Source organism: Haliaeetus albicilla, chromosome 1 (assembly GCF_947461875.1).
Source record: "Haliaeetus albicilla chromosome 1, bHalAlb1.1, whole genome shotgun sequence".
NCBI lineage: Eukaryota > Metazoa > Chordata > Aves > Accipitriformes > Accipitridae > Haliaeetus > Haliaeetus albicilla.
In genome coordinates, this window is record NC_091483.1 from 14,480,958 (window position 1) to 14,508,533 (window position 27,576).

The 27,576-nt window shown below is 40.1% G+C and overlaps 2 protein-coding genes across 6 annotated transcripts in view; one reads left to right on the forward strand and one right to left on the reverse strand.

Annotated features, from left to right (window-relative positions):
- Nucleotides 1-18,736, reverse strand: part of MAML3 (mastermind like transcriptional coactivator 3) — a 321,717-nt gene extending 302,981 nt beyond the window's left edge. Inside the window, exons 1-2 of the mRNA XM_069779503.1 lie at nucleotides 18,722-18,736; nucleotides 14,749-14,820 (exon numbers count right to left, since the gene is read on the reverse strand). The gene's annotated coding sequence lies outside the window, so the exon portion shown is untranslated. The remainder of the gene's footprint in view (nucleotides 1-14,748; nucleotides 14,821-18,721) is intronic.
- Nucleotides 14,688-26,882, forward strand: SCOC (short coiled-coil protein). 5 transcript variants are annotated; one of them, XM_069779514.1, is made up of 4 exons: nucleotides 14,688-14,802; nucleotides 23,748-23,819; nucleotides 23,924-24,007; nucleotides 24,579-26,882. In XM_069779514.1, exons 1-4 carry the CDS (start codon nucleotides 14,703-14,705, stop codon nucleotides 24,719-24,721), a joined length of 399 nt encoding a protein of 132 aa, XP_069635615.1. In that variant the 5' UTR covers nucleotides 14,688-14,702; the 3' UTR covers nucleotides 24,722-26,882. The 5 variants fall into 5 exon arrangements, with proteins under 5 accessions (XP_069635615.1, XP_069635623.1, XP_069635639.1 ...); XM_069779522.1 differs by lacking the exon at nucleotides 14,688-14,802 and adding an exon at nucleotides 23,075-23,093 and having other exon boundaries at nucleotides 23,744-23,819; XM_069779538.1 differs by lacking the exon at nucleotides 14,688-14,802 and adding an exon at nucleotides 23,078-23,100.
- The last annotated feature ends 694 nt before the right edge of the window (nucleotides 26,883-27,576 follow it).

The window sequence follows — 27,576 nt, forward strand, 5'->3', positions numbered from 1 at the left end:
CATCTCTCTCCTTGTAGTTTTCAAATAGCAGCTGCTTCTCTACTACAAACTCAACTCACTCATTTTGATTCCTAAGGCTTCCCAGTTCTCTTTCTCCCCCATCTTCCTGTGCCTTACCGAGATGGTCCGTTCTGATCCCACTGTGATACAAGCTTGCATGCCTAATTCTTACGTTCCTGAGCTTTCTGCCATGTTTCCCCTGGTCATTAGGAGATCCCCAAAGATCGTTGTAACATATTGGCAATATTGCCTTATTACCTTTCTCCACAATTGCCTTCAGAACCCTCTTTCCCTTGATGGCCTAAAGAAAAGTTTTGACAATATTCAGACTGTCAGTATGCTGAAAATACTGCCTGGTAGATTGCAAACATTATCCCACTGTTTCCTCATGTTTCCTCCTCTTTTTAGATTGTCTTAATTGCAACCTCTTTGGAGCAGTGATCTTTCTGTTCTGTATTTGTACAGCACCACACACATTGAAATCCCCATCTGCAGCCAGGGATCAGGTACACAACATCAATATAAACAATAACAAAACTAAAGAGGTTCACAGTTTCTTTGAGAAAATACTGCAGGGCAGAGCCTGAGGAGCTGCTGGTAAGCTCAAGTCATATTTATAAGGAGGTCTACATTTATGTAAATTATGCTAGCACGCTTTCTCATTTCTAAAGGACATCATAATATTTCTAGGTAGCATTTCTGGCAAAACGTTATTTAAAAATATATTTTGGCAGAAACAAAAAATATTTTAGAGTTAAAAAATTAGGAAAAAGCATTTTGTCAGGGCTGTTGGCACAGTTGTAAGCAAGAACCTCACAAATTACTGCACTCTAGATTAAATCCAGAGGTAAATTGTACTATGAAGGCAACTATGGTGCAGGGAAACTCAGCATTACAACCCCTTTTTTTCTCCCGTGTGTCTCATGAGTTCAAGTATTTGAGGTAAGCATCTCACCTGTCCATCTGCAGAGCTTTTCTTTATTCTTTGTTCCACGTGAATAAGTTTAATACACCCAGTTATGCAACCCCGTCCAGCTCTCCTCAAAAGCACGTTTCCTACCATTTTATCCAGGCAGGTTCTCAGAGTTTCTGGTGATGGAACAAGTTTGCACACTTGTTATAACCTGACTACAGTTTTTCTGTAGTCAAAACACCCTGATCTTGATTAAATTCTACCCCTTTACATTTCATCTCTTTACTTCTAGCATACCACTCCATATAATTCTTCTCCACCCTTGCTACTTACCTAGTCCAAATATCCAGAAGCAAGTGGCTTTGCTAAGGTAAAGCCATAAAATTCCTCTAATCTCTCCTCATAAAGATACTTCTGAGGATGTGTTTCATAATGGATTTAGTACTGACTAGGACATGGGAAACTCTTCAGTTCCCAGTTCTGCTGCCAGACTTCAACTTAAAGAGCCATTCTCTATATCCTTTTCTGTTAAATGAGGATCACAGCATCAGCTTGTTTTGTAAAGCACCTTGTACAAAATGATGAAATCTGAATAAAACTGGTAGAGTTTGAGGTATCGGAAATCATCAGTGCTATCAATACACCTTCTCTTTTTTGTGATTTTTAACTATCTAGTCTGGGCACATTTAGAAAAATATAAAAATAAAAGATATAGATAAAATGTCCAAACTTGTTTTTAAACATTCATACTGAATTTGCTTCTCATCATTATTTCCACAATTCCATTCAAAAGCCCACTCTGGAAAGAGCTCTATTGTACAAAGAGAATTAATGATTGTCCCTTAACTATTTATGCTCAAAAGAAAGCATGCTGAATGACTACACCTTCTTGCATGTTTCCAATGTTCTTTAAAGTTTATGCAACTTTTTAATATTGTCAGTGTTCTTCATCCATCAGTTTTACCTTTTGCTACAGGAAGAAACCATCCAGCTACTAACCATATCCCTTTGTCCATGACTTCGCATCTTATCTACTAAGGTGTATTAATTCAAGAATCAATTCAAAGTCAACTGAAACATTTCCTAATAAGCTTTGGAAGACCTACAAATCAAATGTCTCTGTAGAAATTGTTCCAAAGTTCTGTAAATCCTCATGAGTTCTTTTCAAATCCCTTGCTAACTTCAGCATTCTTCTTTCTTTTCTTATATGAAATGCTGTGTGGTTTTCCAAGACATGTTGTGACTGTTCTCCCTCTCACTAGTCTTCCCTTACTATTGCCTATTCTCATGCAATGGAGAACAAGTGGAAATATCCAATATTCTTCAGCGTGCCTTTCTCTTACTGACCTCCTGTGCTGAGTTGGAAAGGGTGGGTCTCTACCATACAGGTTACTGAGCTGTGTTCTGAACACATTCTTATCAGGTATAATATTAACTTTATCATACTACTGCTTTTCCAGAAAATGAAGAAAATTTTAAAAAGTACCTTTTTAATTATACAGTCCAAAATGACTTAAGAATCCAAATATCACTAAAATTATTTCTAACAGATAAGTCCTATTGCCACATTACATGAAATACCTAGCTAGTGAATCTCCATACAGTATAACTGTCAGCATATAGAGAAGAAACTGCATGCCCTCCTAAAAGAGGTCACAGGCAAAGTGTGTTAAAATCATGGCATTTAAGAGATTTTTACATCATTTATCCCCATATTTAACAAATGGCCACGTGCTTGAGCCACTGGAAAATAACTGCAAGATTGCCTCAAGCCTGCACCACAGTGAGAGTCCCGTATGTAGTGATCTGGTATGACCAAACACTGATCACCCACGTGCAACTTAACAGACTTACAATGAGCATGGATATAAAAACAATGAGTTGTTGGATGTTTTGCCTCAATATACACACTGAGAGAGAAAGAGGGAGAAAGTGAGCATGTGCATCTCCACTAAATTACCTCGTGAGTAATCCATGCTCTTGATGTGACTCAGTGACACTAGTGCACTGCAAAGAGTAAATGATCATGGCTTTACACGGCAATTTGGCTTTTTCTGTCCTACCATCATTAGAGTAAAACCTTCTTAGATGCTCAGCTTACTGCTTAGCCACCAGAAGAGTTTGAATTCCTGTTATTTATTCATCTATCCCAAGGCCTAACTTTTCAAATCTGTGGGCACAGATGACAATTGCTTTGCTTACTTGAGCCTCATCACATGACATTGATTTAAATTAGGGATGTGTGCTGTGGATATTAGATTCACAGCATAGAAGTGCTAAAATTAGGGGTGAACAACCACAAAAAGCAGAACTAGAAATGCTGATGTTTGACTTCCTTGGTCTGCGTGTGTAAGAATTTGTTGCTGAGTTTTATTACTCTGGCATTCCTAGAATCGAGCAAGCATGCCATCCAAACCCAGGAGCTTTTATAGATTTGTTTAGTTCCACTTTGTATTCTACTCAGAAATACATTCGGTAAAAAAAAATTTTAAAATAAAAAAATAATTAATAATACAAAAAATTTACCTAAATATTAGGTATATTTAGCAGAATGAAATGCAACTGACCTACCCTTGGACTTTTCAAACTAGTCTGTAGTAACTAATGACACTGTATCATGGCAATGATTTAGTAAAATGTATTTCTCTGTTAGCTGCTGGTAATTGGAAGCTGAGCATGCTCTCTGCTGACCCAAGCAGCAACTGTCACAGCAAATTCAGTTAAAACAGTAGTTGAAAAGTCTCTCAATCAGACTTCTTTTTCAAACAAACCAAAAGAAATGCTTCCCTTTAAAAAACAAGAAAACACTGCCCTCCTTTGGATCAGACATCAACGCTCTTCAGTTTAGAATATAGCAGGAAAAACTCTTCTGGAGGAGTCAAGTCTGGTATCACATCCTTTAGCTGATTCCTATGTAAGGTCCATCTTGGAAGAGACCTTGCAAACCACGGGCCACATTTTGTTCTAAAATACCAAAGTACAATTGTACTGTAGTTTAAAGCAAAAGGAGAGAGACTTTGCTGGTTTGCTTTTGTAAGAGACTGAGAACTGTTTTGATAATTTTTATGAAGTTGTAGGCATACCTGAAGAGAAAAGTAAGTGGCATAGCAAAACAGAATTTTTGCCTGCTATTTCTAGATATAAATAAATACAGCTTATGTAAGGTCATTAAAAATCAGGTGAAAGAGGGAAGCTAGACAAACCATAATTAACCAAACTAGAAATGACAGCAACTATCAGTGATCAAAATTTAGCAAAAAAAAATCATGGTTTAAAATCTTATCTAAAAGATATCACCCTCAAAACCTATGCATCTTATGCCATGTTTGCCGTGAACCTGGAGATGGGTATATTTATTAAATTTAACACTTTATCCAGTAGTCCCTGGGACTAGACCCAATCTGAGTGACAATGGGCTACTTCTAGACACTTATTTAGGGACATTACAAAATGGTTTGGCAATGTCTTCCCTACTTTCAGTAGAGATGATAATTTGCATACAAAGCAATGGATATTAGGTATTAGGAAACGTAGGTAGCACTCTCAGCTAATCAAACAAAATAGCTGTAGAGATCTAGTTTCCATACACATGCAAAGTATACAACACACAGAGCATGAATAATTAGCATTAATGAATGTCAAACTCATCACTGAAGACTGGCTGGTGATTCAGAACACTGCTGGAGTGTGGAACTACCACTCCGCTGGGAATGAATACAAGGGATGGGACTGAAGTCTATTGGGAAAGTTAAAGATGAAGGGGACCTTCTGTGAAAAGAGTATTAAGAAAAAACATGTTTCTTTTTCCCTTTGTAAGGCAAATACACCCTCTGACAGTTTGAGCTGACTAATGAGAAAAGTAATGTTAAGGGTCATATCCTGAGAGGTTGCTTAGGTGTGTGTTTGTTGCGGGGGGGGAGTTAACAACAATTCTTCCTCAGAGTTTGTCAAAGGAAAAATTGAGTAGGCAACTTAGGATCTCACTCTTCATCCAGTGTATGAAGAGAACTAATAAGCCTTTTTTATAAAGAAACCATAGAGCGTAGGAAAGCTGTTTATCCATTAGTTTCTTGTACTTGCAGACTCAATCTTCACTGTCTGAAATTGTTCCACTGGATGCCACCTCTGAAGTTACTGCATTTCATTCCCAAAGGACAAAACCCATGATAATATGATTATAAAGCAATTCTTCAGTTTTCCACTATGAAGGCATCATTTCATGTTATGTTGCTCAGTATAATTTTCCTAAAAAATAAAGCCAGATTTCCCATCCATCCCCCCACCTCGGAGCACGTACTAGACTCTTGCCTTATATGTATGATCAAAGAGTAGGGAGCTGTGAACCACAACACAGAGGTGAGCTACTGCCCATCAAATAATAATAATTTGCCCCTGTGGGAGGCAGCTTACTATACTGGGCCTGCCAGAACTTGGCAGGAGTCAGGACTTGCACTAAGTGACTTATGACAGAAACAGGGTCAAGTAAAGAGGGCTGAAAAGGCAAGAAAAGGTAAAGGTACTCAGAAAGAGGGATGGAGCAGGAGCAGGGCTGGGGAGGAAGTGTGAAGTTGGGATACTGAGGAGGAAAGTGAGCAGAAGAATGAGGCAAGGAGGGGAGAAAAAGACAGATGTCACAGCTTTGCTTTAGTCTACAGAAACATTCTTCCCTAAGACACACAAAACTAGGGGTGTTCAGGGCTGCCTTGTATTTGGGTAGGTACTCCTGTGATTAATCCTGCGAAACTGCGTTAAAGGTCAGATTCTCCTCAGTGGCTAAAACTGGATCTCAAGTGAAACAGAGGAGACCTGACACCACAGGAAGCTAACAGATGTGTTACTGCCATTGTCCCTGGCTTTTCACTACATAAGAACAGCTTTCAGGTCCATCCACATTATACAGAAACTTTAGCTGGGGCACAGACAGAGGAAGACTTCTTTCTGCTGCTTCACCTGGTCCATTTTTTGGCCCATGCCAGATAATTCCATCACTAGACTTGGAACACTTGAGAGCAACTTTTCTGTTTCTTGGCTTTTGCGGAATTTTTTGATAACAGACATTCACATACAATATATACTGTTACTGTTGCATGGGCCTTGCAGCTGGTTCTCACTAACTGAGACATCGTTACAACTCTTGCAATTTTATCCTGGTCTGTGTTAACATAACGGTGTATTTCTTCCAGTCTCAACTCTTGAACTGATATACTTTCATAACATCTTAGCTTTGATGCTCTATAAAAAAAAAAAAAAGATTTGCTTGGGCCTGAAGAGGTGTTGGAAGCATTAATGCTCATGGCTAAAGATGCAAAGGCTAATAAAACAATCCCAATATTTATTATTTTTTGAGGCTGAACCATTTACAGAGTATCATTTTTGAATCTTTGGGTTTGGCATTACTGTCCCAGCTTCATTCTTTCCTTCTTAAATAGTTTACTTGGCTTGGAAATTGAGTTTGTTCACTACACACTTACTGTTTTCTCCTTCTGCTCTCAGCTTTCCCAAATCAAAACTGGAAACCTTCACTGCAGTGTGATGCAATTCCCACCCAGGAAAGCTGGCAAGGGAAGCCACTCAAACACACACATAAGAGATAATACCTTGTAACAACCACTTCCACAGTGTCAAAATTTTTTTTTAAACTTCTAAATAAAAAAACCTCCACCTTGATAAAACATTTTTATAAAGTAAGATACTGGACCAAAGTAAGTGCTCCACCATTTAAGTGTTGTGACTCAAGGAATTAGATTTAAAGTAACAGAATTTTTCCTTAATACATGCAGACACTTCACATTTGTGTTCAGCTTCTGGCAGGGTTCACAGGTATCATTCTTTTAAACTTTCATTCTTTATCACAAGTCTTGCATTTTAAAAATAATAAAAAAAGAAAAATATTCTCACATAATTTCAGATTAATTTTTTAAGGAAACACCAACTCATGATAAAACTAATATTTAGACACAATTCTATTAAAGTCACTGGGAAATAGCCAATTTTATACGGGCAAAAATGTGCCCAAAGATCCCTTCCTCCTCCAGAAACAGTTTTTTCATATGAGGCCTCTCTCAACTGAGATTTCTCTGCTATTGTATTATTATAAGCATTATTGATCATCAAGTCCATCAAAAGCATTAGTCACCTTAAATAATTCATCTCTCCAGACTAGCTTTGGCCACAGATGCCATCAGCAATAACCTTCCAGGAGACTTGTACTAAAGAAAAGCCAGCATAGCTGCAGCTTAAATAGACAACGTCCAAGAATAAGCAAGACACAAATGATTGAGCAAACATGTCACATGATTACATTCCACTGGAGATTTCTCAGAGTTCTAGAAACCAGGTATGTGACAACAGGAAATCTTCAAATGGGGCATCCGTATGCAAATGTCAATAATATTTATTGAAGTATGGGACTTTGAAAAAATATATATACATGCATAGACTTTGTTCTTCTCATTGTCAGCCTTTTAGTTATCTGACTGCTGACTGACTGACACCTTGTTCTGCAGAGTGCTCCACTGGCCGCTCAGTAGGCGAAGTGCAGCAGCCTGTTGACACGCTTTGGCAAGTGTTTCAGATACGTGACAGACCATGAGGCAGGCAGCAGCAGAGAAAGTGACAAATGCTAAATTTGTTTTAGCTAATAAATCATCAGGGTTTTGGAATTCTGCCTGGTACTGTGGACCCAGTCCTCTTCACCAGTTGCACATTACAGAGCTATGAACGAGCCAAAATACCCTGTAAAGAAAAACTCCCTTGGTGCACAAAATATGTGAGACCAGCATATGCAGTTCCACATGACCCTCTCCTTCAAAGCCTGTAGCAGCAGCAGGCATGCCAGTCAGAGTACTCGCAATGAAGCTGATCAAGCCCAAGGTAGGCAGAATCCAGGCCATGAAGAGATCACATTTGATTTTTCAGAAAAGGTCTGAAATGGCAAAATACTTTAAAATATCTCCCCTATTTTTTTTCCTGTTAAGTGCTAAGATTCAGAGAGAAGACACAGAAGAGCCAGTGGGCTGACACACTGTTGGACTGTGTACCAGTATCCACCTTGCTGCTGCAGCACAGGGCTCATGAAAGCCAACTTGCTCTGCTCCTGAAGCTAGCAGTAATTCTGAAGCCAGCACTGAAATCTGTGTTGCTAGAGCTAGACTGCTTAAGTACTCAAACTAGCTACCTTAGCACCTGAACTGTCATGCATGAAGTTTGTATGGCTGCACTGATATCCACTCGGTTTTGCAATGCTCTTGCAAAGTAAAATCTATTAGTATTGTATGAATTTAACTGTTGGTTAATCGACAAGCTTTGAGTGGATTAAATCTCCTCCATCCATTTAACAATGACTACACATTTAAAATCTGAAGTGTTTTGCATTTAACTGCAGTGTGGAACAGAAGAAACACACAAGTTAGCTGGTTAAAGACCCGGAAGACTCTAGGAAGGACCAAGAAGAAGGAAAAGTTCCTATGTTCTGACTAGTCACACTCACTTTAGAAGGATGCTAATGGCCAGATATATTAGAGAACACTGTCAAAAGCCTAAGGAACACATACCCTGGGATAGGGTATGTATGCACTGCTGAACTCTGGCATCTCTGTATTACAAAGAGGTGGAGGAAACACTTAGCATGACTATAGAGTAATGAAAGAAAAAACAGTGTCTTGTCAGTTTCAATGGTGGTACTAACCAATAATTTCCTAGTATCTTTAACGAACACAGTGAAAAATTATTAGATATGTAGAAATTACTTGAGCCAACACTGTTCCTGAATTACTGCCATCTCTAGAATTATAGATCAATGGAGTGAAGCAGAACGGGCTTTCATTCAAAGGGAAAAGCAGACTGATCATTCCAAAGTCCAGTGAAGAGTCCTGTTCTGCTGCACACTGCACATGCCAAGTCACCTAGTTAAGAATTATGAGAAGATGTATCAGATGAAAGAGAAAGGAGCAGGAAATGGAAGAGGACACACTAGTAAAATATAGATAAGCTCACCCATTGCCCAGTCACTGTCTGGTTTTACAGGAATCATAACAGAATTAAACTTTAAGGAGTATTTGAAGTAGTCTGAAGCAGTAGATCTTTTTTTTTTTTTTTTAATTTAGTGGACAAATTTTCTCTAAGTCGACAGACGCATGACAGGAAATCTAAGAGTAGAATGGACAAGTGTGAAGGAAAGTGTGTCTATTTTAAGACATACATACCAGACGTCATGAACAAGTCACTCATTTTCAGACAGCAGATCCAAATTTTTTAAAAATTACTCATGCAGAAAAGAACAACATGTATGCATTTATGAAAATTAAATGTAATAAGTGAGTGGATATGAATGCAAGTGGGCAGTTGTTGTGGATGGTTTCCAGGTGGCCAATTTTGGATGCAGCTTCAGAAGCAGCATTTACAAATAATGATGCTCATTTGCATAACATGCCCTCGAAGTGTATCTCAAAATCTGCAAGACTATCTCAGCCACAACGTGGCTTGCAAGTATCTTAAACTTCTAAGTGGTGAGTGAGGAGGAAAGGGCAAGGGGGAGAAGGGGGGAGGAGAGAGAATATACACCTAGGAGACTTACTGACAAGTACAAATATACCTCAGTTTACAAGTTAAATCTGTGAATGACACATTGTCATGGTTTAACCGCAGCCAGCAACTAAGTACTCCACTCACTCACTTCTCCCCCACCCAGTGGGATGGGGGAGAGAATCGGGGGAAAAAAAGTAAACTCATGGGTTGAGATAAGAACAGTGTAATTGAACAGGAAGGAAGAAAATAGTAATTATAATAACAAAAGTAATAGAATGACAATAATAATAAAATTGGAATATACAAAACAAGTGATGCACAATGCAATTGCTCACCGCCCGCCAACCAATGCCCAGTCAGTTCCCAAGTAGTGATCTGCCACCTCTGGCCAACTGCCCCCAGTTTATATACTGGGCATGATATCCTATGGTATGGAACACCCCTTTGGCCATTTTGGGTCAGCTGCCCTGGCTGTGTCCCCTCCCAACTTCTTGTGCCCCTCCAGCCTTCTTGCTATAACACTATACCAGCTACAAGAAAGAAAATTAACTCTGTCCCAGCCAAAACCAGGACACACATTTAATACACTTCTGTTACCACCTTAGTAAACTGTTGTTCTGCAAGTAGGTTACTGTCATACAGTGTCAGTCAGACTAGCTTTGAACATCCTATGAATTTACTAGTATGATTACTGCTCTATTAGCAGGCACTAAACATGTGCCACAGTTCCTTCCTCTCAAAGTTCATTAAAACAGAAATGCACTGGCAGCTGTCATTTCCTAACAAGGCACATACTTTTGAAATGCTGTGTTTTATATACAGTCTGATACATTGGATGTATTTTTATAATGTTTTGTGTAAGAAAAATAATTGCAAACACTTTGTTGTATGCTAGAAAGTACCAGCAATTTACACAAATGTGTATTACCCAACCATACAGTCAGAGCTGGATTGTACTCTTTACTCAGAGCTTATTATCTTGGAAAAAAATACAATTCAGAAGGAATATTTTTGGTTTTGTTTTTAAACGTGCTGACTAAAAGCAGAAGGATACAACATCGCCTAATAATGGAAAACATAGTTTTCCTATTTCAGAATCCTTCAGTGGCTTAATTAATATACCACGTTGCTTACATCATATACATCCACATTTGCAAAACCTGTCTTCAAATCGGGCTCTTGATCAAACCACTGTATAACAAAAGCAGATGAATGCATTAAGATCGTACAGTGCAACCTGATGGAAGGTCAGCCATTACACCTCTGTTGCAACAAGGATCTAACCTACCCAGAGTACTCTGACTCTGTCCCAGTATTCTCTGAAATCAACAGAAACCTTCTTTTACTTGAATGTTTTTCTGACTTAAAAAAATCTTTTCTATTATTGATACTCAGAAAGTATCAGAGCAACCGCAGGCATCTCTATACAATTACACCTTTGGAACAAGGGGTCAGTGACATTTTGCCGAGTGGTGCCGACAGCAAAACTGTCTCTCAACTGACTAACCTCCTGTCTCTGACCCCACTCTTCCCTCTTGCCTTTCCAAGTTAGAAAAATATTAGAAATAGAGCCACTGAAAAGTGTTTCCAAAAGGTACTGCAGCTGTGGATTCCCAGAGATAACAAATTAGCACTGTAACAGGAAACAAGGGAAGCAGGTGAAAAGGGCTGTTGAATGTTTTGATGTTGTAGCTCAGTTCATACATGCAAGGCTGAACCCTACAAAACCCGAGTTGTACTGAAGCCTGCCTCAACCGTGCTATAAGCACTGTCACACTGTTAGCATAAATAGGAGTCACAGCACATGCTGTGGTTTAGCTAAAACGTTCCATACATCTGTACTTAACTCTGAGCCAACTTCCTTTTCAGGTCACTATTAAATCATTTTAATTAGGAAATAGTTACATGGTACTTACAGTAATAAAAATGTGAACCTACTACCAGGCAGGTTTAGCTACCGTGTTTTAAATCTAAGTTAGACCTAAACCCTCCTGTAATTGTGTAGCTGACACAAAGTTGCCTGACCAACTACAAAATCCTGAGCTTGGAGAAGCATTTCAGCACCAAACCTGAAGACATTCTTGGGTATTTATCTACTGCTTTCATGTCCATCATATCCAGACAGCGATCTGCTAATGTGCTTGTTATCAGTACTCATCAAAACCAGGCTAGCACATGGCTACATCAACCCATGCTATTGCTACAAAGTCAAATAAAAGGCTCACAGGAGTGGCTGTAGGAGAGGCTGTCCCCATACTTCCCCTACCCTCAACCTCCTCTGACAGCTTATGCCACCTATTTTAAAAGGCAGTCAGGCAGCTGCTAGGTACTCTACAACCTCTGTTCAACTTAGTAATGAAACCCTCAGAAAGATGAACTGATGTTTTATAACCAAATTAACTTTTACATTAATGTCCATTACTCCAGTGAAAATAATTCACACATGGAAATAGCTAAACTCATTGTGCTCTGACAGTTAATTCTATTACACAGCTTTCTCTTAAGCTGGTCAGAGTTCCTCTGTCTGCTGCTGCTCTCTTCTGTTCCTCCTTATAAAACAAACATGATGACAGCAAGAAATGGATACTTCTACTTTACATTTACATGGCGTCTCTTATCCAAAGACCTTATTTCACTAACAAAATATCAGGCCACCACCAAAGAAAATGTTTCTCACCATAGCACTCACAAAATCAAACTAACTACAGATACAATTCTACATTGCCTTTAAAATTATAGAACACAGGTGAATGTTTAAACATGAAAAATATTTGGGGCAAGAAAGAAACAAGATCACATTTGTAGAGTCCTCTTAGTTAAACCCCATCCCTCTCTCTGTTGGTAGACGAGTCTCTGTTTCCATGAACAAGCTGTGTAGGTCTCCCACAAACCTAACTGATCCCCCAGTCCTCATAAGAGGCAAAGCCCTTCTGTAAAGTAGTGCAGCTCCAGAGTCCCACGTTTGTCTTTGTTTATATACACACGTACAACTAGACACATGCACCCAAACACATGTATCTATACTTGCTGCTCTCTCCTGCAGAGGTAGAGGCACTGATTGAGGAAACGAAGCAAGCAGTCTGTCCAAAGACCTTTCTTTCAAAGGGAGCTTTACGAGTTCTGAAACACTTGCAGAGCAGCCTCATTTTGGAGCCTTGGAGCCTTGACCCTGTAGGGTAGGAAGAATAACTCCTCGGGCTCTTTGGTGCCACAGGGAGTGGAAGGCACTTGGCACAAAGGCAAGAGCCTGACTCCGTATGTTGCAGGGATCAGTACATCCCACATGAGGCAGCCAAACTCCTCTTTGAATCATATTCTCCTTCATCCTGCAGAGACTTTCTTACTGGCTCTTATTAAAATACAGCTTTTACTCTGCATCACTTTTACTAATGGCTTTGATCTAGACATGAATAACAACTGCACAACATCCATATTCTCTAGGCTACCGTGAGAGTCTGTCTAAAACCAGCTAATAATTTACATGGAAATTGTATCTACCAGAGGGAGCCTGTATGGCCAATATAATAGAACAATATTGACACAGGCAAGAAAAGTTAATTAAACCTTTTAGATGAGGGCTACACAGTTCAGACAAGATAAAACCCTTAGTTCCACAGGCATATGATTTTACAAAATTCAGAGGTAACAGATTATATAATTGCACATGGTTTTAGGATCTGCCCTTCCAAACTGAGTTGTTGAAATGCTTCTACTGTACATAAAGTGTCTGAGAACAATAAAATACATAATAAAGACAAAATATCAAAATGTTTTCTAGCTTTATTATCATCATCATGAGAGCTTTGAAGCCTGCTGTTGCATCACTGAAAGAAGAAAAAAAAACAACCCCAAACACCCTGATCCAGCCCCCTGTTGTGATACTCAAGGATTTGGAATGAAACCAGTAGGTCTCTTTACACAGACTACTCAAGAACAATAAGGTAAATTTTGAACTGGTTCTGATCAATGTGAGGCAAAAATGAGTAACTCTCAACACAATTCTGAAAGTGCAAAATGTGCTTGGTTTTCAGTAATCTCCGAAGGCAGCAAACACCAACCGAAAAGCTTAAATAAAACTAAGCAGTTAAAGGATCAGAAGAAAAAACTAAATAGCAGCATTACATTTATCATATCTGTAAGCTGCACCAATTCCAATGCTTAATGTCTTAGGCCCTTTGTCCTGCAAAGTGACATGCATTTACCTTTGTACACAGAAACTGTCTCAGGAGTTCACATCGATTATGTCTACAAATGTGAAAGGTAAACTGTAAATTCTGAGAATTATCTCATCCTATAGTTGGACAGTGCTTCACAAAACTAAAATTCAATTTTTAGTGAGACTTGAGAGAGGTTCCTAATTACAATTAAGAAAAAAATTATTTGTCAACATCCTAAACTTACAGCCTTTTTCTGAATACAAACTAGCAAAATTAAAAGACGGGTAGATTCTGAACATGCAACCCCCTGAAAATGAAGTGGTTCCACTATTCACTATACTGTCTTTAATCAAGACCAGGGCCATTTATACTTTTAAATTAATTGCAAGAAAAACATTCTATTCCAGGAGTACAAAAGAAAGCTGTTTCTAAAGAGGTAAGTAGTTTGAGGTGAATTTCTAGTTTATATGTCCAAATTATGTTCAGTTTTCTTTAAGAAGCAAACCAAGACGACTAAAGTGGGGTTTTCTCTGAACTCAATTTCTCTTCCTTCCTCCTGTCTACTATCACAGAACGTCGCACGCTTACTTAAATAACTTCACTTGTTCACATTACCTGATTGGTTTTGATGCAACTGTTCATGTAAGTAAAATTACTCACATTCGTAAGTATTTGAAGATTACATTTTAAATTTGCTGCTCTCAAATCTGTCCATTGCATTTGCTTGGACTGCAAGTAACATTTTTTTGAGCACTTCAAGTTACTTTCTCTCTTTTCTCTATCAAAAACCCCCATACACAGCTCTAGAGAAAACCAAGAACAACAACAACAAAAAGCCAGCTAGTGTGAATATACAGTTCTTTCACAGAAAGAGCCTGCAATAACAGTGTTTGCTCAGCACGTATCTGACGAAGCAGTTAGAACGCAGACACCTTATAGCTTAACAATTTCTGGAAAAGAGCTCAAGGTTCACATGAGATACCACACAGAGTAAGATGTGTGTAGTTGCCAACTGTATGCGATAACACCTGTGTGTTGGACTCATTAAAGATTTAACCAGAGAAGTCACGTGCACACTGAAAAATGGCTGACAACTGCCATGCTTAATGCACGTCTCAAAAACTTTGAAAAAAGAAAGCAAAATGGAGTTACCTTTGGATGCAGAGGATGGCACTTTCACCAACATTTCTTTGGCAGATGATTCAGGTAAGAAATTACAGTAATCTGTGGATACAATACAAATTCCATGGGCTGAATAGTAATACTGGATGAGCATACAAATGTACAATGTATTTTTAGCAAATGCCCTCAAGTAAACTTTTCTAGTTGTATAGTTGAATAAACCTTGTGATTAGTTAAGAATTGAGATTCTGTGGGTGTGGAGGCTACCACAGTTTTCACATAATAGCATATGGTAATATACATTCATCATCTGAGCACATATAGCCTTTCACTGTTCAGAAAGAAAAAGTTACAGTAATGTTAACTCGGTAGTTACTACTATCAAAGAACACACCGATAATGCTGGCCTTTCCTCCTGAATATGGAACAATAATCTCTTTGACACACTCTAGTGAGAGCTCGCAAGAAGTGATGCAAATTAATTGGTAATGGAAATAAGCTGATCCATTTAAACCCCCACTATTAAGCTTTTAATTGTTTAAAAAGAAACTACGAAAACAAAGACTGCCTCCCCCCACCCCCGCCTTGTAGCTTATGGAATAGAAATTATTTGGAATGGGAAGTAGGATAGTTCTACACACCGGAAAAATGAAATGAGTTAATATGAATTGATAATAAATTATTTAGAAAGGTGTGGCCAGAGTATCAACGTGATCATGTCAGCACGGCTGCCATAGAGCTGTGCTAATTTACAGTAGCTAGGAATCTGGATTGCTTATTAATGAATAATACAAGTCCTATTGCCCCCCCCCCCCTTTTTTTTTTAGTGTAAAGAATGTTATTGTACATGCTATCTTTACTTCCTATATAAAAAATACCATGGAGTTTATCTTATTTTTAGAACACAATTTTCTACCAATTACCTATTAGTGTGATGGTGCTGAACTGGATATCTGAATGCACTTTGTTTATACAGCATATAGCCTAATGACATCAAGATGTGGTTGAACTGAAGTATTCACAAGAAGAAAAATTGGCAGACCTTGGTACAAGTTGTGCAGTAATGAAAGGTTCTGCTGACAGTGAATCTCACTCTTTCCCTGTAGCAAGGTGTAGAACAGTGATGAAAAGGTATCCTATGACACTGTTTCATGACTCGCTGCACAGCTGATAACATGGCAAGAACAGATGAGGGGCGGCACACAGTGGCAAGATTGTCTAGTCTTTGCAAAGCATCCAGAAGTAGCTGAGTTAGGGATGACTCCATAATACTGGATGGGTTTGAATCTGCCCTGTCTCACAGATGGGTGTTTTTGCCATATTGCTTGCTTAGTCTTTCAGAAGACGTCAAGTCGCTTTCTTTAGAAGGCAAACACTCACTAGCCTCCTCTACTACTCTAACCTCAGCACCCTTGCAGCTTGGAAAAACATTAATACACATAAGGAAACAGAGGCACAAAGTTAAAAACTCTCCCATTCAAGCACCAACTGACACTAGATACCAAAATATACTCACCAATGCCAAGCCCTGACAGATGTCACTGATACAAAAGTAGCTGCTCAGTAACAGTGCAAGTAAGAGTCTACTGCACCTCAGAAACGGAGCACTTCAAATTTACTAGACTCTTGACTGCAGTAACACACCCAAGGTCAGAGAAAGATCATGTTCACAACACAAAGAGGACCATAAAAAAAGGTTTCTTTATGCAAGATCTGTTACCAATATCAGAGCTCTTCCCCTAGTTGTGAAGAGGTGGGGACAGTCACTCAGAAGTAGAGAGAGAAATTCAGAGTAACGGAAAATAAATGACATTTTCAGGCAAGATTTTAGCTTGAATGCATAGAGGGAGAATACAGTAAGATTCACAGTGAACATGATAACCCTGGTCCATTTCTTCTGTCAGAGGGCAACACCTGGAGGCTAGAGAGAAAGGTATAAGAAAATTCCTAACCTGTAAGAGGAAGAGACTATCATATACTTTGTAGGAAACAGTCTTCCTCACCTCTCCCATTTGAAGTTAAGACTAATTACAGTAACTCTGGAGCACAGAAGCTAACAAACAGAATGGGCTTTACAGCTGTAACTGTAAGGCTGGAGAATAACGTTAATTCCAGAAGAGCAGCAAGGATAAAAGACAAATTTTACATGGTGAGAGAGAAAAAGGTTCCTTAGGATGGGCAACAGTGAGTTCAAGCAAGGAATAAGGAAACGGGACTTGCAATATGTAGATCATAAGTGGACTTTGCCCAAGGATGACCTGATGTTTTAGAAGCAAGTGTTCCATAATTAAATTTTAAGTAGGATCACAAAGATGCACTGGTTTTAATGAACTCTAGTACATTTGTAATTGCATAAGGCTTTCCCCCCATTTCTTAAAATGTACTGGAAAATATACTAAACAGACAAGTAGAACAACATGCTATGTACGTACAATCTCAAGCATAATCAGAATACAGTCTTCATATCAAAGTTTCTTTAGTACAGTGAAAAGCCATTGTGGCAAAGCAACAGGGGTTACTGAGCCTGATTAACTGAATGCAATGCATGAATATTTAATAGCTACTGCTCTTTCAAAACAGCAGCGTTTCTCTATTTATTAAGTACACAGGTATTAAAAATAAATCACTTCCATGTAAATTAAGATGAACACAAAATGGTAGCAAGATAGAAACTTCTCAATAATTTTTTTAATAGCAATATCAAAAGTGTATGAAATCAAGGAAAGCATTCATTAACAGCATTTGTGAAAATATTTTCACCTTTAATGAAAGAAACACCTTTTCATTTAGAGACTCATAGCACTTGATAAAGTTCCCTCAAAAAATTACCTACTCAAACAAAACCACAGAGGAAATGAAAGAAAAAATAAAACAAACCAGTGAGATGATGCCCAACAGCTGCAAAAGTTTCTGTATTGTTCTTCTGATTAATGCTTTATAAGTAAATCAAGGCTCTCTTTCCTCATTGTAAACAACCTAGAAATTATCTTTTTTCAAATACGCTTTCCAGAAAGCCAACATTAAGGGCTACTTTTCCTAGGTAAACCTCTCCTTTTAAAAAGCAGATACAAACTTCTTAATGTTTAGGCCTAACTTACAGAAGGCAAACCAGTTTTTAATCTCATTAAGTTACCAGTAAAGCTTTACGGAATCTTGTTACAAAGTTCTTCCACAAAATTTGGTGGCAAACCTATAGCTGATGATTACAAGGAGGAGCAAACTGTTAACAGGCCAACATCAGGTCATATATGTTGGTATTCACAGCCTAAAGCTGCAAAGAGTGCAGTTGCTCAGTCTATTTAAAAATGCATTTTTGTGGAGTCAGAGTAGAAATGAGAACATTTACACTCATGCACAACCTTACAAACGATAGGGCACAGTTACATTAGAAGGCTGGCCTCTCCAGGGTTAAAGAGAAAACATGACTTTCTCAGGCTTTCTTTTTGTAGACCTTCTGAAGAGGCTGGATTTTTTTTTTCCAACTGTATGCTCACAGGTTACATCATATGAGGTGCCATTCTCGCTCAGGACACAAGGCACTACCAAAACACGCACAATAAGCAAGGACACAGACAACAGTTAGACCAATGTAAGCCTAAATGGCTGCTCATTTTGTACAATTTGATTTGGTTGGAAAAAGTGCAAACTAAGAACTACTCAGATTCTCCATTTGACAGAAGTCTGTAATTGTAAATTTGCACAAGGATGTGCACAAGGCTACAAAAGCCTTTTGAGGCTACTGAGAAAGAGTAACAAGAATTGCAGAGAATTCTGATGTAAAGCAACATTACTTGGAAAAAAAAGTTCTGAGTCTGTCTGTCATTTCCGTAGAGAAACAAAATGATGAAGATTTGATGTAAAGGGTCTTGCGAGTTAGTATGGCAAGGAAAAAGAACTAAGGCATTTGTATTCCTTTTTGTCTTTTTCTTTGTGGCAATAATTAGTTAAAGGAGAAAACAGTACAGTTCAAGTAGCAAACTCATCTCAGAAAGTTGTACAATACCTTCTTCTGTTAGTGAAAAGGAGAATATGTTTCTATTCTAGTGGTGAACAATGAAGCCTCTGTCATCAGACAGCTTACGCAGGCGCCTCTAGCGCCTGTAAGGTTGCCAAAAAGGAAGTGACAGGCTTGTTGGTTTGCACTGTGTACCATCGAAAAAAACAGGATATACACCAGAGTTTTAGAAATAAAACGTCCGAAAACGTTTGTCATTAGCAGCAATGACTCAGAATCTGAGAATCAGAGCAATAAAATTCTCTCCTGTAGTTTTGTAACTGTACACATGTATGCATTCACGTAAACTGTTAATGATGCTTTATATCCTAGGGAGATTGTTGCTACTTTAAGCAAAAAATGCTCATTCAGTGAAACTGAATAAATTAATCCTTTTGCCAGCAATGTCAGCTAGTTTTAGGAAAGCTTAACTGGAACTTCAGATACAAGTAATTATAGATAATTGCATTTGTGAAGTGAAACTTCTTGTTCCTAAAAATTGAACATAGATGACAATATTATGAATGCCTCCTCTGCTTTAACCAAATGCCTTAGAAAACATAAAATGAATTAGTAAGAAAGGAAGGGATTAGCACCTGTTCTTAGTTACATCCAAGTCAGTTTTGACTTCAGGAACTCTGACACATTGCTAAATATTAAGAGCTCTCTTTATAACTCTTCAGTCAGAAAAATTCACTTACCTGAAGTGAGTGATCTAGTGTGTAATGTAAAAATAGTTTAATAAACAAAACAGTGGATCACTACTTGGGGCAGTGTTCAAGTATTTCCAGTAATAAAGAGAATCATCTTATTTCTTCTTTTAGACTGCAGAGTGGCTATTAGTATGTTGTTATGCTGCTCCACAGAAGTAAACAATTAATTTCCAGCATTTGAGAATATGATTTAATTTTCTTGATAAGGTATATGTTCTCTAAAGTAGAGAACATTAAGTTTGTAAACAAAACTAAGAAAAAAAGCTCTGTGAACACAGGTTGTGCCCAGTCTCTCAGCCTTGTGCTGCATATTCCAAAGACTCAAAGTAAACAGCCACATAGTGAAGTTGACCAATTTGCTCACACTTACATGTGATTAGTATTTACCCCATTAATTTTGCCCCTCCCAGCGAGCGGGGAAACCACAAAGAAGCAAATGTTGCCCGATCCCTGTCAAACAGAAGCCAGTCTTCAGAAAGATTGTTCCAGGTTCTCCCAGAAACAGTCCCCAGACAAGACTTGCTACGCTAACAACTTACAGAACAAAGAAATGACACTTTCTAACACAAGAGTTAACAAAATACTACAGGCTGATAAAAGCGAGAATTGTATACAAGGGCTTGAATTGGCCACCTCCAGCCAAAGGGGACACCAAGCACACCCCTAAATGCAAAGTACCATTTGGTTACTCTACACACATGCATAGGTAAGTCTTCCCTGGGACACATTCTGCATTATAAATGGAAACTTACTGTTTGGGATGTACTCTAAATCCCCAAAGCTTCATATTTAAAGTGCACAACAAATTTCATTGATGATGTATTACCCAATGCAAGACAGGTGAGGTAAGGAATTTGAACAACAAATGGGTAAGTCATGTGATATGCTAAGCTTCTGTTGTGGTTGATTTCGCATAAAAAATACTTTGGGCTGTGGGCTTTTTTTTTTCTGTGGTGTGTTGGGTTTGGGTTTTTGTTTGTTTAAATCCGGTAATGCATCAGATATTTAGAATCCTGGGGTTGACTTCTTTGTGCTGGAAAATAGAGGGAGGGTTAGGAAGGCAAACCTTTTTGAGGGAAAGCAAGAGGAGCTAGGCGTTCTCTCTGTGGAATTTGCACTCAGCAGCATCAATCCAGTAGTCTTGGTGCCTGGAGTGTGGACACCAGGGCTGTGCACAGCAGGGTTGCTCCCTGCTGGCTCAGCACTTAGCTATACTTTCCTTGGAAATCAGGGGATGAAGGACAGGGAAAGAAAAGAAGTAACATGCATGGATCTTGCCATGATAAGGAGTTGGGGCATAGCCAGGTCACACAGAAAGAGTTTCTAAATGTTGGGGCCCAGGAGCACGGGCCAGCTGCACAGTATCTCAGATACTAGGGTAAAGGGATTGATATTAAGCACTTAGAGTAGGAAGATGCATTGTGTGAGATCCTATATGTCTGAGCATACTGAGGTACAAACCTAAGGCAGTATTATGTAGACTAAAGATGCCATCTGTTCTCTGCTGACAGCCCCTCTGCAATGCTAACAGTGGAGGCTCAGATAAAGATGATTTTCTCTAAAGGAAAACCAAAAAACCTCTCACACAGGTTAACTTCTGAAAAGGAGTTTCAGCCTGGTGTTCAAGCACAAACATCAGAGGTAAGAATCAAAGGAAAATACTACAGTCAGAAACTACAACCATGCAAAGCAGAGTGAACCCTCAACAGTATATGTACCAAAATGGAAACAGTAGGTAAACCAGAAACTCTTGGAATTACTACTCTGTTTTGACTACAACAGCACAGAAGCTAATATGTCTGGTTTCCATTCTGTCCCATAATTTAATGTCTAGGACTTCCCCACTTTGCTCATTTTGGAATGGTTTAGACAATAAACTGCAAATGTAATGCAGCGAGCAAAGCGGAATTTCTGGAGCAGAGGTGTATTTCCCCAAGATTAGCCTGCAATATTCCCCCGCCCCCCTTACAATATAAAACACAGCAAGTTCTTTGCCAGGTAAGCGAGCTCTCCATCCATCTGTATCCACCTGAAGACTCAGGCCATGTTTTTTCCCTGTTAATCAAAGTGCTGGAGACCATCTTGCTAGAAAGAATGATGAGAACCTGTTGATTGCCAGGCTTGCCACGTAGCAAGTGCAGCAAGCAATATCATTAACAGGGTGAGAAGCACCTGTCAATTTAAAAATGGCAATCAAAGAGAGTTACTAACAAGCTCCTAAGGCCCAGCCACCGCCTGAGAGGACTGCTTGAGGGGATTAAGGCGGATTACTAGGTTCAAAATGCCTTTTGTAGAGGTGACATACTTTTAAGTAAACTAGCCAATGGAACCGAAAACAACAGACTCATTTTCCAGTACAAACAGAGTGCAGGACTCTAATTAAAATGTTTTCATAACTTGAACAGCATTCAGCCTAATCTGAATTTATGTGACTGTGAGGTTAAAAAAGTTATTAACACAGTGTTAATAATATTGTGGAGGCACTCAGAAGATACTATGTATTAGAAATACATACTTTCTGCGTTGTATTGAAAAAATACAGTAGAGGGCACACTTCCCAAATGCCTTTATCTTCCTGGGTATCTACACAGCAACAAATTATTTATTTATAACTAGATATATTCCTGCAACGTATGGATATGTGTCACTGCAACATACGGCTCAAGCTACATAGTACCTGTAAAGATACTGGAGGTTATGCAGTGCAGTCACTTCAGTGAAGCCACCAAAATTAGCTGGGGTCCTGCACGTTGTCTTTACTGTGGCTCACGGGCTGTCCTACGCGGTCCAAAAGGAGCACCCTGTGCAGCAAGTTCTGCAAGGGTCATTCGCCCACAGGGAAAGGACACAGAAACGGGAGCGTTGGTTTGGAGCTGGCTAGACGAGAGCAACTATGCGAAGTTACTCAGGTTTCCGTGGGATGGGATCTCTAACGCTGTTAAGATCCAGAAGCGAGGAGCTAAATCCCAGGTTTCTTAACCTGGACACTGCCGTGCCGAAGGCTTATTTGATCTGCCAGACTGGAAGCAGTCCGGGAGTGAGCTGCAGCCACCCGCACACTCGTTTTTCTCCAAGTTTCCTCAGGCTTTGCCAGCCTGCCCAAACCCGAAGGACTTCCCACACTGGAGAACACCTGCCTTCTCCTAACTTCTCCTCAACGCAACTGCAGAGCGACCGACCGACCGACCGCGGGTCGAGGCCCACAGCTCTGACCGCCTCCAGCGCAAAAAGGATCCGTCAGAACAACGTCGATGCTAACTGAATCCCGCACTGACTAGTTACTTCCATCGTTTTACCTAAACCTCAGCGGGATTTACCGGCGAAGGGCCGCCCAACACCGTGAAAGCGAGCGGGGACGCGGGAGGGCTCCCTCGCTCCCCGTCCCCTCACACCCGCCCCGCCCCGCCTGCGCCAACCGCCGCCGGGCGGGGAACCGCCTGTCAGCAAAGGGGGGGGCGGTGCCAGGGCTGGGAGAGGCCCGCCCCCCCGCTTGCTGCCGAGCACCCCATTGGCTAGGGCGGGCACCGCCCTGTGCGCGCGCAGGGCCGGCCAGCGGGGAGGCGGCGCAGGCGCGGTGGGGAGGCGGACGGCTGCGGGCGGGCCGGGGCCGGGGCCGGGGCCGGGGCCGGGGCGCAGCCCGCAGGGAGGAGGAGGAGGAGGAGGCGGCGGCAGCAGGTGAGGATGGCGGGGCGGGGCGGGGCGGGGCAGCCGGGCCTGGGCGGCTTCTTGCAGGGAGCGGGGGGGCCGTAGGCCGCGGAGCTGGCGGAGGGTCCTGGGCGGGAGCCCCTCTGCGGCGGGTCGGGCGCCCCCGGCGCTGCCGTGCGGCCGTTCCGTCTTGCGGCGAAGGGGCAGGGACGCGGCGGCGGGGGATGCGGCGAGAGGCGGACGGGGAGCCGCGGCAAAGGCGCGCAGTGGCTGCGCCCCGCAGGCCCGGTGTCCGCGATAACGGCGAGAGGGGGCGGGCGACGAAGGGGGCCCGTCCGCTGCTGCCTTTCTTTAACGGCCGGTTCCAGAAAGATCGGTGCCCAGAAGGCGGCAAGCGCAGCGGTGAAGCGCACGGGGTTAGTTTAGGCACCGGGGAGGAACCCAGGTCGGTTATTTTTGTAAACTGAAGCGTAGTTGCTCGGAGAAGCGTATTTACAGACCACAGAAGGCTCCAGGAAAAATAATGAAAGAACGTCGAAAGACGTTCTTCTGCCTTAGGCTTACGTGCTGGCTTTTTAACACGGGTTAGAAAGACGCATCTAAAATCCACATGTAAAGGCAGTTACATTAACGGTCACCTCGGTGTTCTCTCTTTTTTTTTTTTTCTCTTTGAGCAGAGCATCGCTCAGGAATTCTCTCTTCAAAAGCGGAAAGAGCCCATTCTACAATGATGAATGCAGACATGGATGGTATAAGTTCTTAATGTTCTTGTTCATCATTGTTATTTTTTTCTACTTAATATAATTTCCAACTGTTACAGAGGTTGCATTAAAACTCATATGATTTGTTGCAGCTGTAGAGGCTGAGAATCAGGTGGAATTAGAAGAGAAAACACGGCTTATTAACCAAGTTTTGGAACTGCAGCACACACTTGAAGGTTAGCAGCTTGACACATCTGATTTTTTTTACAAGCACACAGGAATAAGCAAAAGAAGAGAACGTTACTGTTCTGCCCTACCTTAGTCAAAGTGTTCAGAAGTATGTCACTTATGCAGTTGAAGGTACATAAGCAAGGTCTCAGAACTATTTTTTTCCCTCTTTATGCAACATAATGTTTGCTCGACTCTCATAACACATCAAGCAGAAGGAACGATATGGTTCACTTTTCCAGGCTCATCAGTTGACATACATCTTTGAGTCTGTTCATCACTGAAGTTTTGTTTCCAAATAGGTTAGTTTGCAATAGCTTAATTAAAAAAATTAAAAGAATAAAGATACAGACTGAAGTATATTCGTGTAACAAGGTTGTCAAAATACTGTACTACCAAATAATAGAGGAATAATGGGCTTTAGATAAAACTTGTGAGTAGCATGGTGTTTTGTAAGGTAATACCTTATGGAATGTTTCCCACATTAAAAGTGTCAGTAGTCTGATGTAGGCACATAAAACATATTCATTATTGTATGCAGTAGTGTCTGATACTTTTCTTGTAATATCATCTTCGCAGATCTCTCAGCACGAGTAGATGCTGTTAAGGAAGAAAACTTGAAACTGAAATCAGAAAACCAAGTTCTTGGACAGTATATAGAAAATCTGATGTCAGCGTCTAGTGTTTTCCAAACAACTGACACAAAAAGCAAAAGGAAGTAAGGGTTGACTTTCAGATGATGTCATTGTATTGCTGCTGTCTTTTTTTGTTTTAATTGGCATAGGCTACACGAGCTAAAATACCTTAGGTTTGTGGCTTTACTGGGTACCTGAAGATTATAAACTTTGGTGATAAACAGAATTAAGAACATTATCATGAGCAGGAGACATAAGTTTGTGTATTGTTAAGATTAAGCAATGTGCAAATGTAGTGTAGAGACTTACTAAACTTTCATATTTGTTTTAAAAATAAGCATATCTTGTTAAAAATTGGATTCAGTTTGTCAGGTTAAACAAAAGTCTGTTGGCGCTCTTTGAGGTCTTAGGATAGCGTTCTTGACTAGCAAAGTAATAGTTATAATATTGTGTTGAAACCTCATTTGATGAAAATATTCAAAGTCTAATTGCATCAACTTTAAACAAAAACCTATAAATCAGTTAAGAATTTCTATGAAGTAATAACAGTATGACATTATTTGTAGGGCTTGCATACAGAAAAACACTTAAGATTTTTTGGGAAGGGGGAGGGTAAGGGAAGAGGGAGGAACAAGGATAAGCAACTTACATCAGGGAAATACCACACTGATGCAGTATCAGAGTGTGTGTAGTTTGCAAGGTGTACATGTCAAACCATTTTCACTTTCCTGTTTCCTCAAAGAATGATCAGGCACAGCATCATGATGTATGATCTTCCTGAAGTTTTCCAGTTGTATGATGAGTTAAATAAAAACCTGAGTAATAAGCTTTACACAAACAGGTCAACAGTGTTCCTCATGCTCGTTGGGAACAATCTGCAGTGAGGAACCGAGAACAAGTCTTTCCTTGTCACTTTTTACTTCCCTCCTGAAGTGCCAAACTTTTCTTTGCTTCAGGCCTTAGAGCAACTGCGTTCCTGCCCCAGAGCCCAAGTTTGTGAAGTACCTCTTGAGGCACTGCTCAGAAACATCTAAGGCAGTAGAACAAAGGTGGCTTTTGCCTCTCAAATCTGTGCTGCTCTGAGCAATGCATAGCATCAAGGTGCCCTGTTTTTTACTGGCTTGGCTGTTTGTTAGCAGGTATTGTAAAGGAGCTCAGCCCAGATGACGGGTCTGAGTACTTCCCATAGAGGCGGCAGGTATGCCTAGCATGATCAGTATTAAGGGAGAGCAGAAGCTGAAATATAAAAAAAATGATGTAAGTTTTAGCAGTACTCAGTTGCATTTGTTTCATCTTGCCATACAGCAACATTGCAGACTTACTTTATGGTTGTTACCTAGAACTGAGGTCTGTCTCTTCAGTAACAAAGCCATTGTACATTACCTTTTAACAAAAGGAAACCACTAGTTCAAGGATCTATTTCAACCTTGCTGTGATGCATTCTATAAAATAAAGCTGCAGAAACTGAACGAGTGGATGCAATAGTAGAATAAATCCCCAAGTTTCTTGGCAGCTAAGCACTGCTGTGTCAAGCATAAGCTGACATGAGGAGGTTTGCCCCTCCCAAAGGGGAGGTCTCCCATATCTCCCCATTTAAGATGACTGTACAGCACTCACCAGAGTGTCAGCAAAGTCAAATGATTGCAGACAAAGCACTAATAGTTTGGTCTTGAGGGCTGTTTACAAGTTTGTCAAGAAACCTGGTAAAGTTTTACCCACCAAGGCACAAATGGCTGATACCATTTGTGTCATGGGATCCTGTAAACATCTGAAATTATTTTTAATCTTCTGTGGACTACTCTCTCACTTTATTGCCCAACTGGAACTCTAAATTCATCCAGGAATTGCTAGCAGGTAGAGTAGATCATGTGTTTAGTCCAGGGTTTGAGCATTAAAAAAAGAACAATCACACCAAGCACTTGACTTAAAAAGACTGCATTGCATTACAGCCATCCTAGCTTTAAAGCCACGTCACTACACATCTCCATCTGCACTGTAGGAGATCAAGTGGTAACAGCATGCGCTTGTTAGGCTTCAGCAATTTCCCCAAGATCAAGTAATCTTAAAATCATGGGTTTGTATTGTAAGATTGGATAGTGATATTTTATCCATCGGTGTGTATATAGTAGTCATTTCATCTATATAGCATCTTACATTCCACTACTGTGGCCTTCATTTAACTTATGAACATTTTAAAGATGTTGTATTTCTGACTTTACACTAAATAAAAACTTTTGATTTGTCTCTATTAGTTTGGTTTAACATTTATAAACCGTAAAACTTCTCAGAACTGTCTGTAGTCAAAAGGCAGAAAAGTAGTAGGGTTTGCTATCATAGTTGTTTCTACATAGCTGAAGTGTCTGAAAGATGAGATGTAATTAGCAAGTATTAAGATTAAACCTGGGTTAATTAATCTATTTTCAGCAAGCTTCCTGTTCCTGACTCATTTGGTATTTTCACCCATGAATCTTACATTTATGTATACTTTTCTGTTCTGGCTAAAGGAAAAAGATTGGTAGACTACATCTAGTGCTGTCAAAGCTAAAACTTGCACCTCCCCACGTGGGAGAACTTCGAGCCAAGTTAGAATAGAAGAGATTTTACCTTTTCCTGCACAGGTAATGAGCTCTACGTTAGACGGAAACCAGAATTATTACTTCATCATACCTTCATGAAGGTAGAAGCTAGCTGAGGAGTAGCTTCAGTTGTAATTAAAGAAAAAGGCTTCGGTCCTACTTAGCCTTCCGTGAAGGTAGAAGATTCTCAGTCTGGGACTTGGTGTCCTCAGTAAGACCACTTTTACCAGGCTACGCTGTAGCCAGCGGGAGTGCAAGCTGCAGAGGTCTGATACACATGGAGTTCCAAAGATGACTGACAGCATTAATAGCAAGGCATCCTGGAACATGATTATCACTAGTCCGTTAATTTCAAAGCACTTTCAA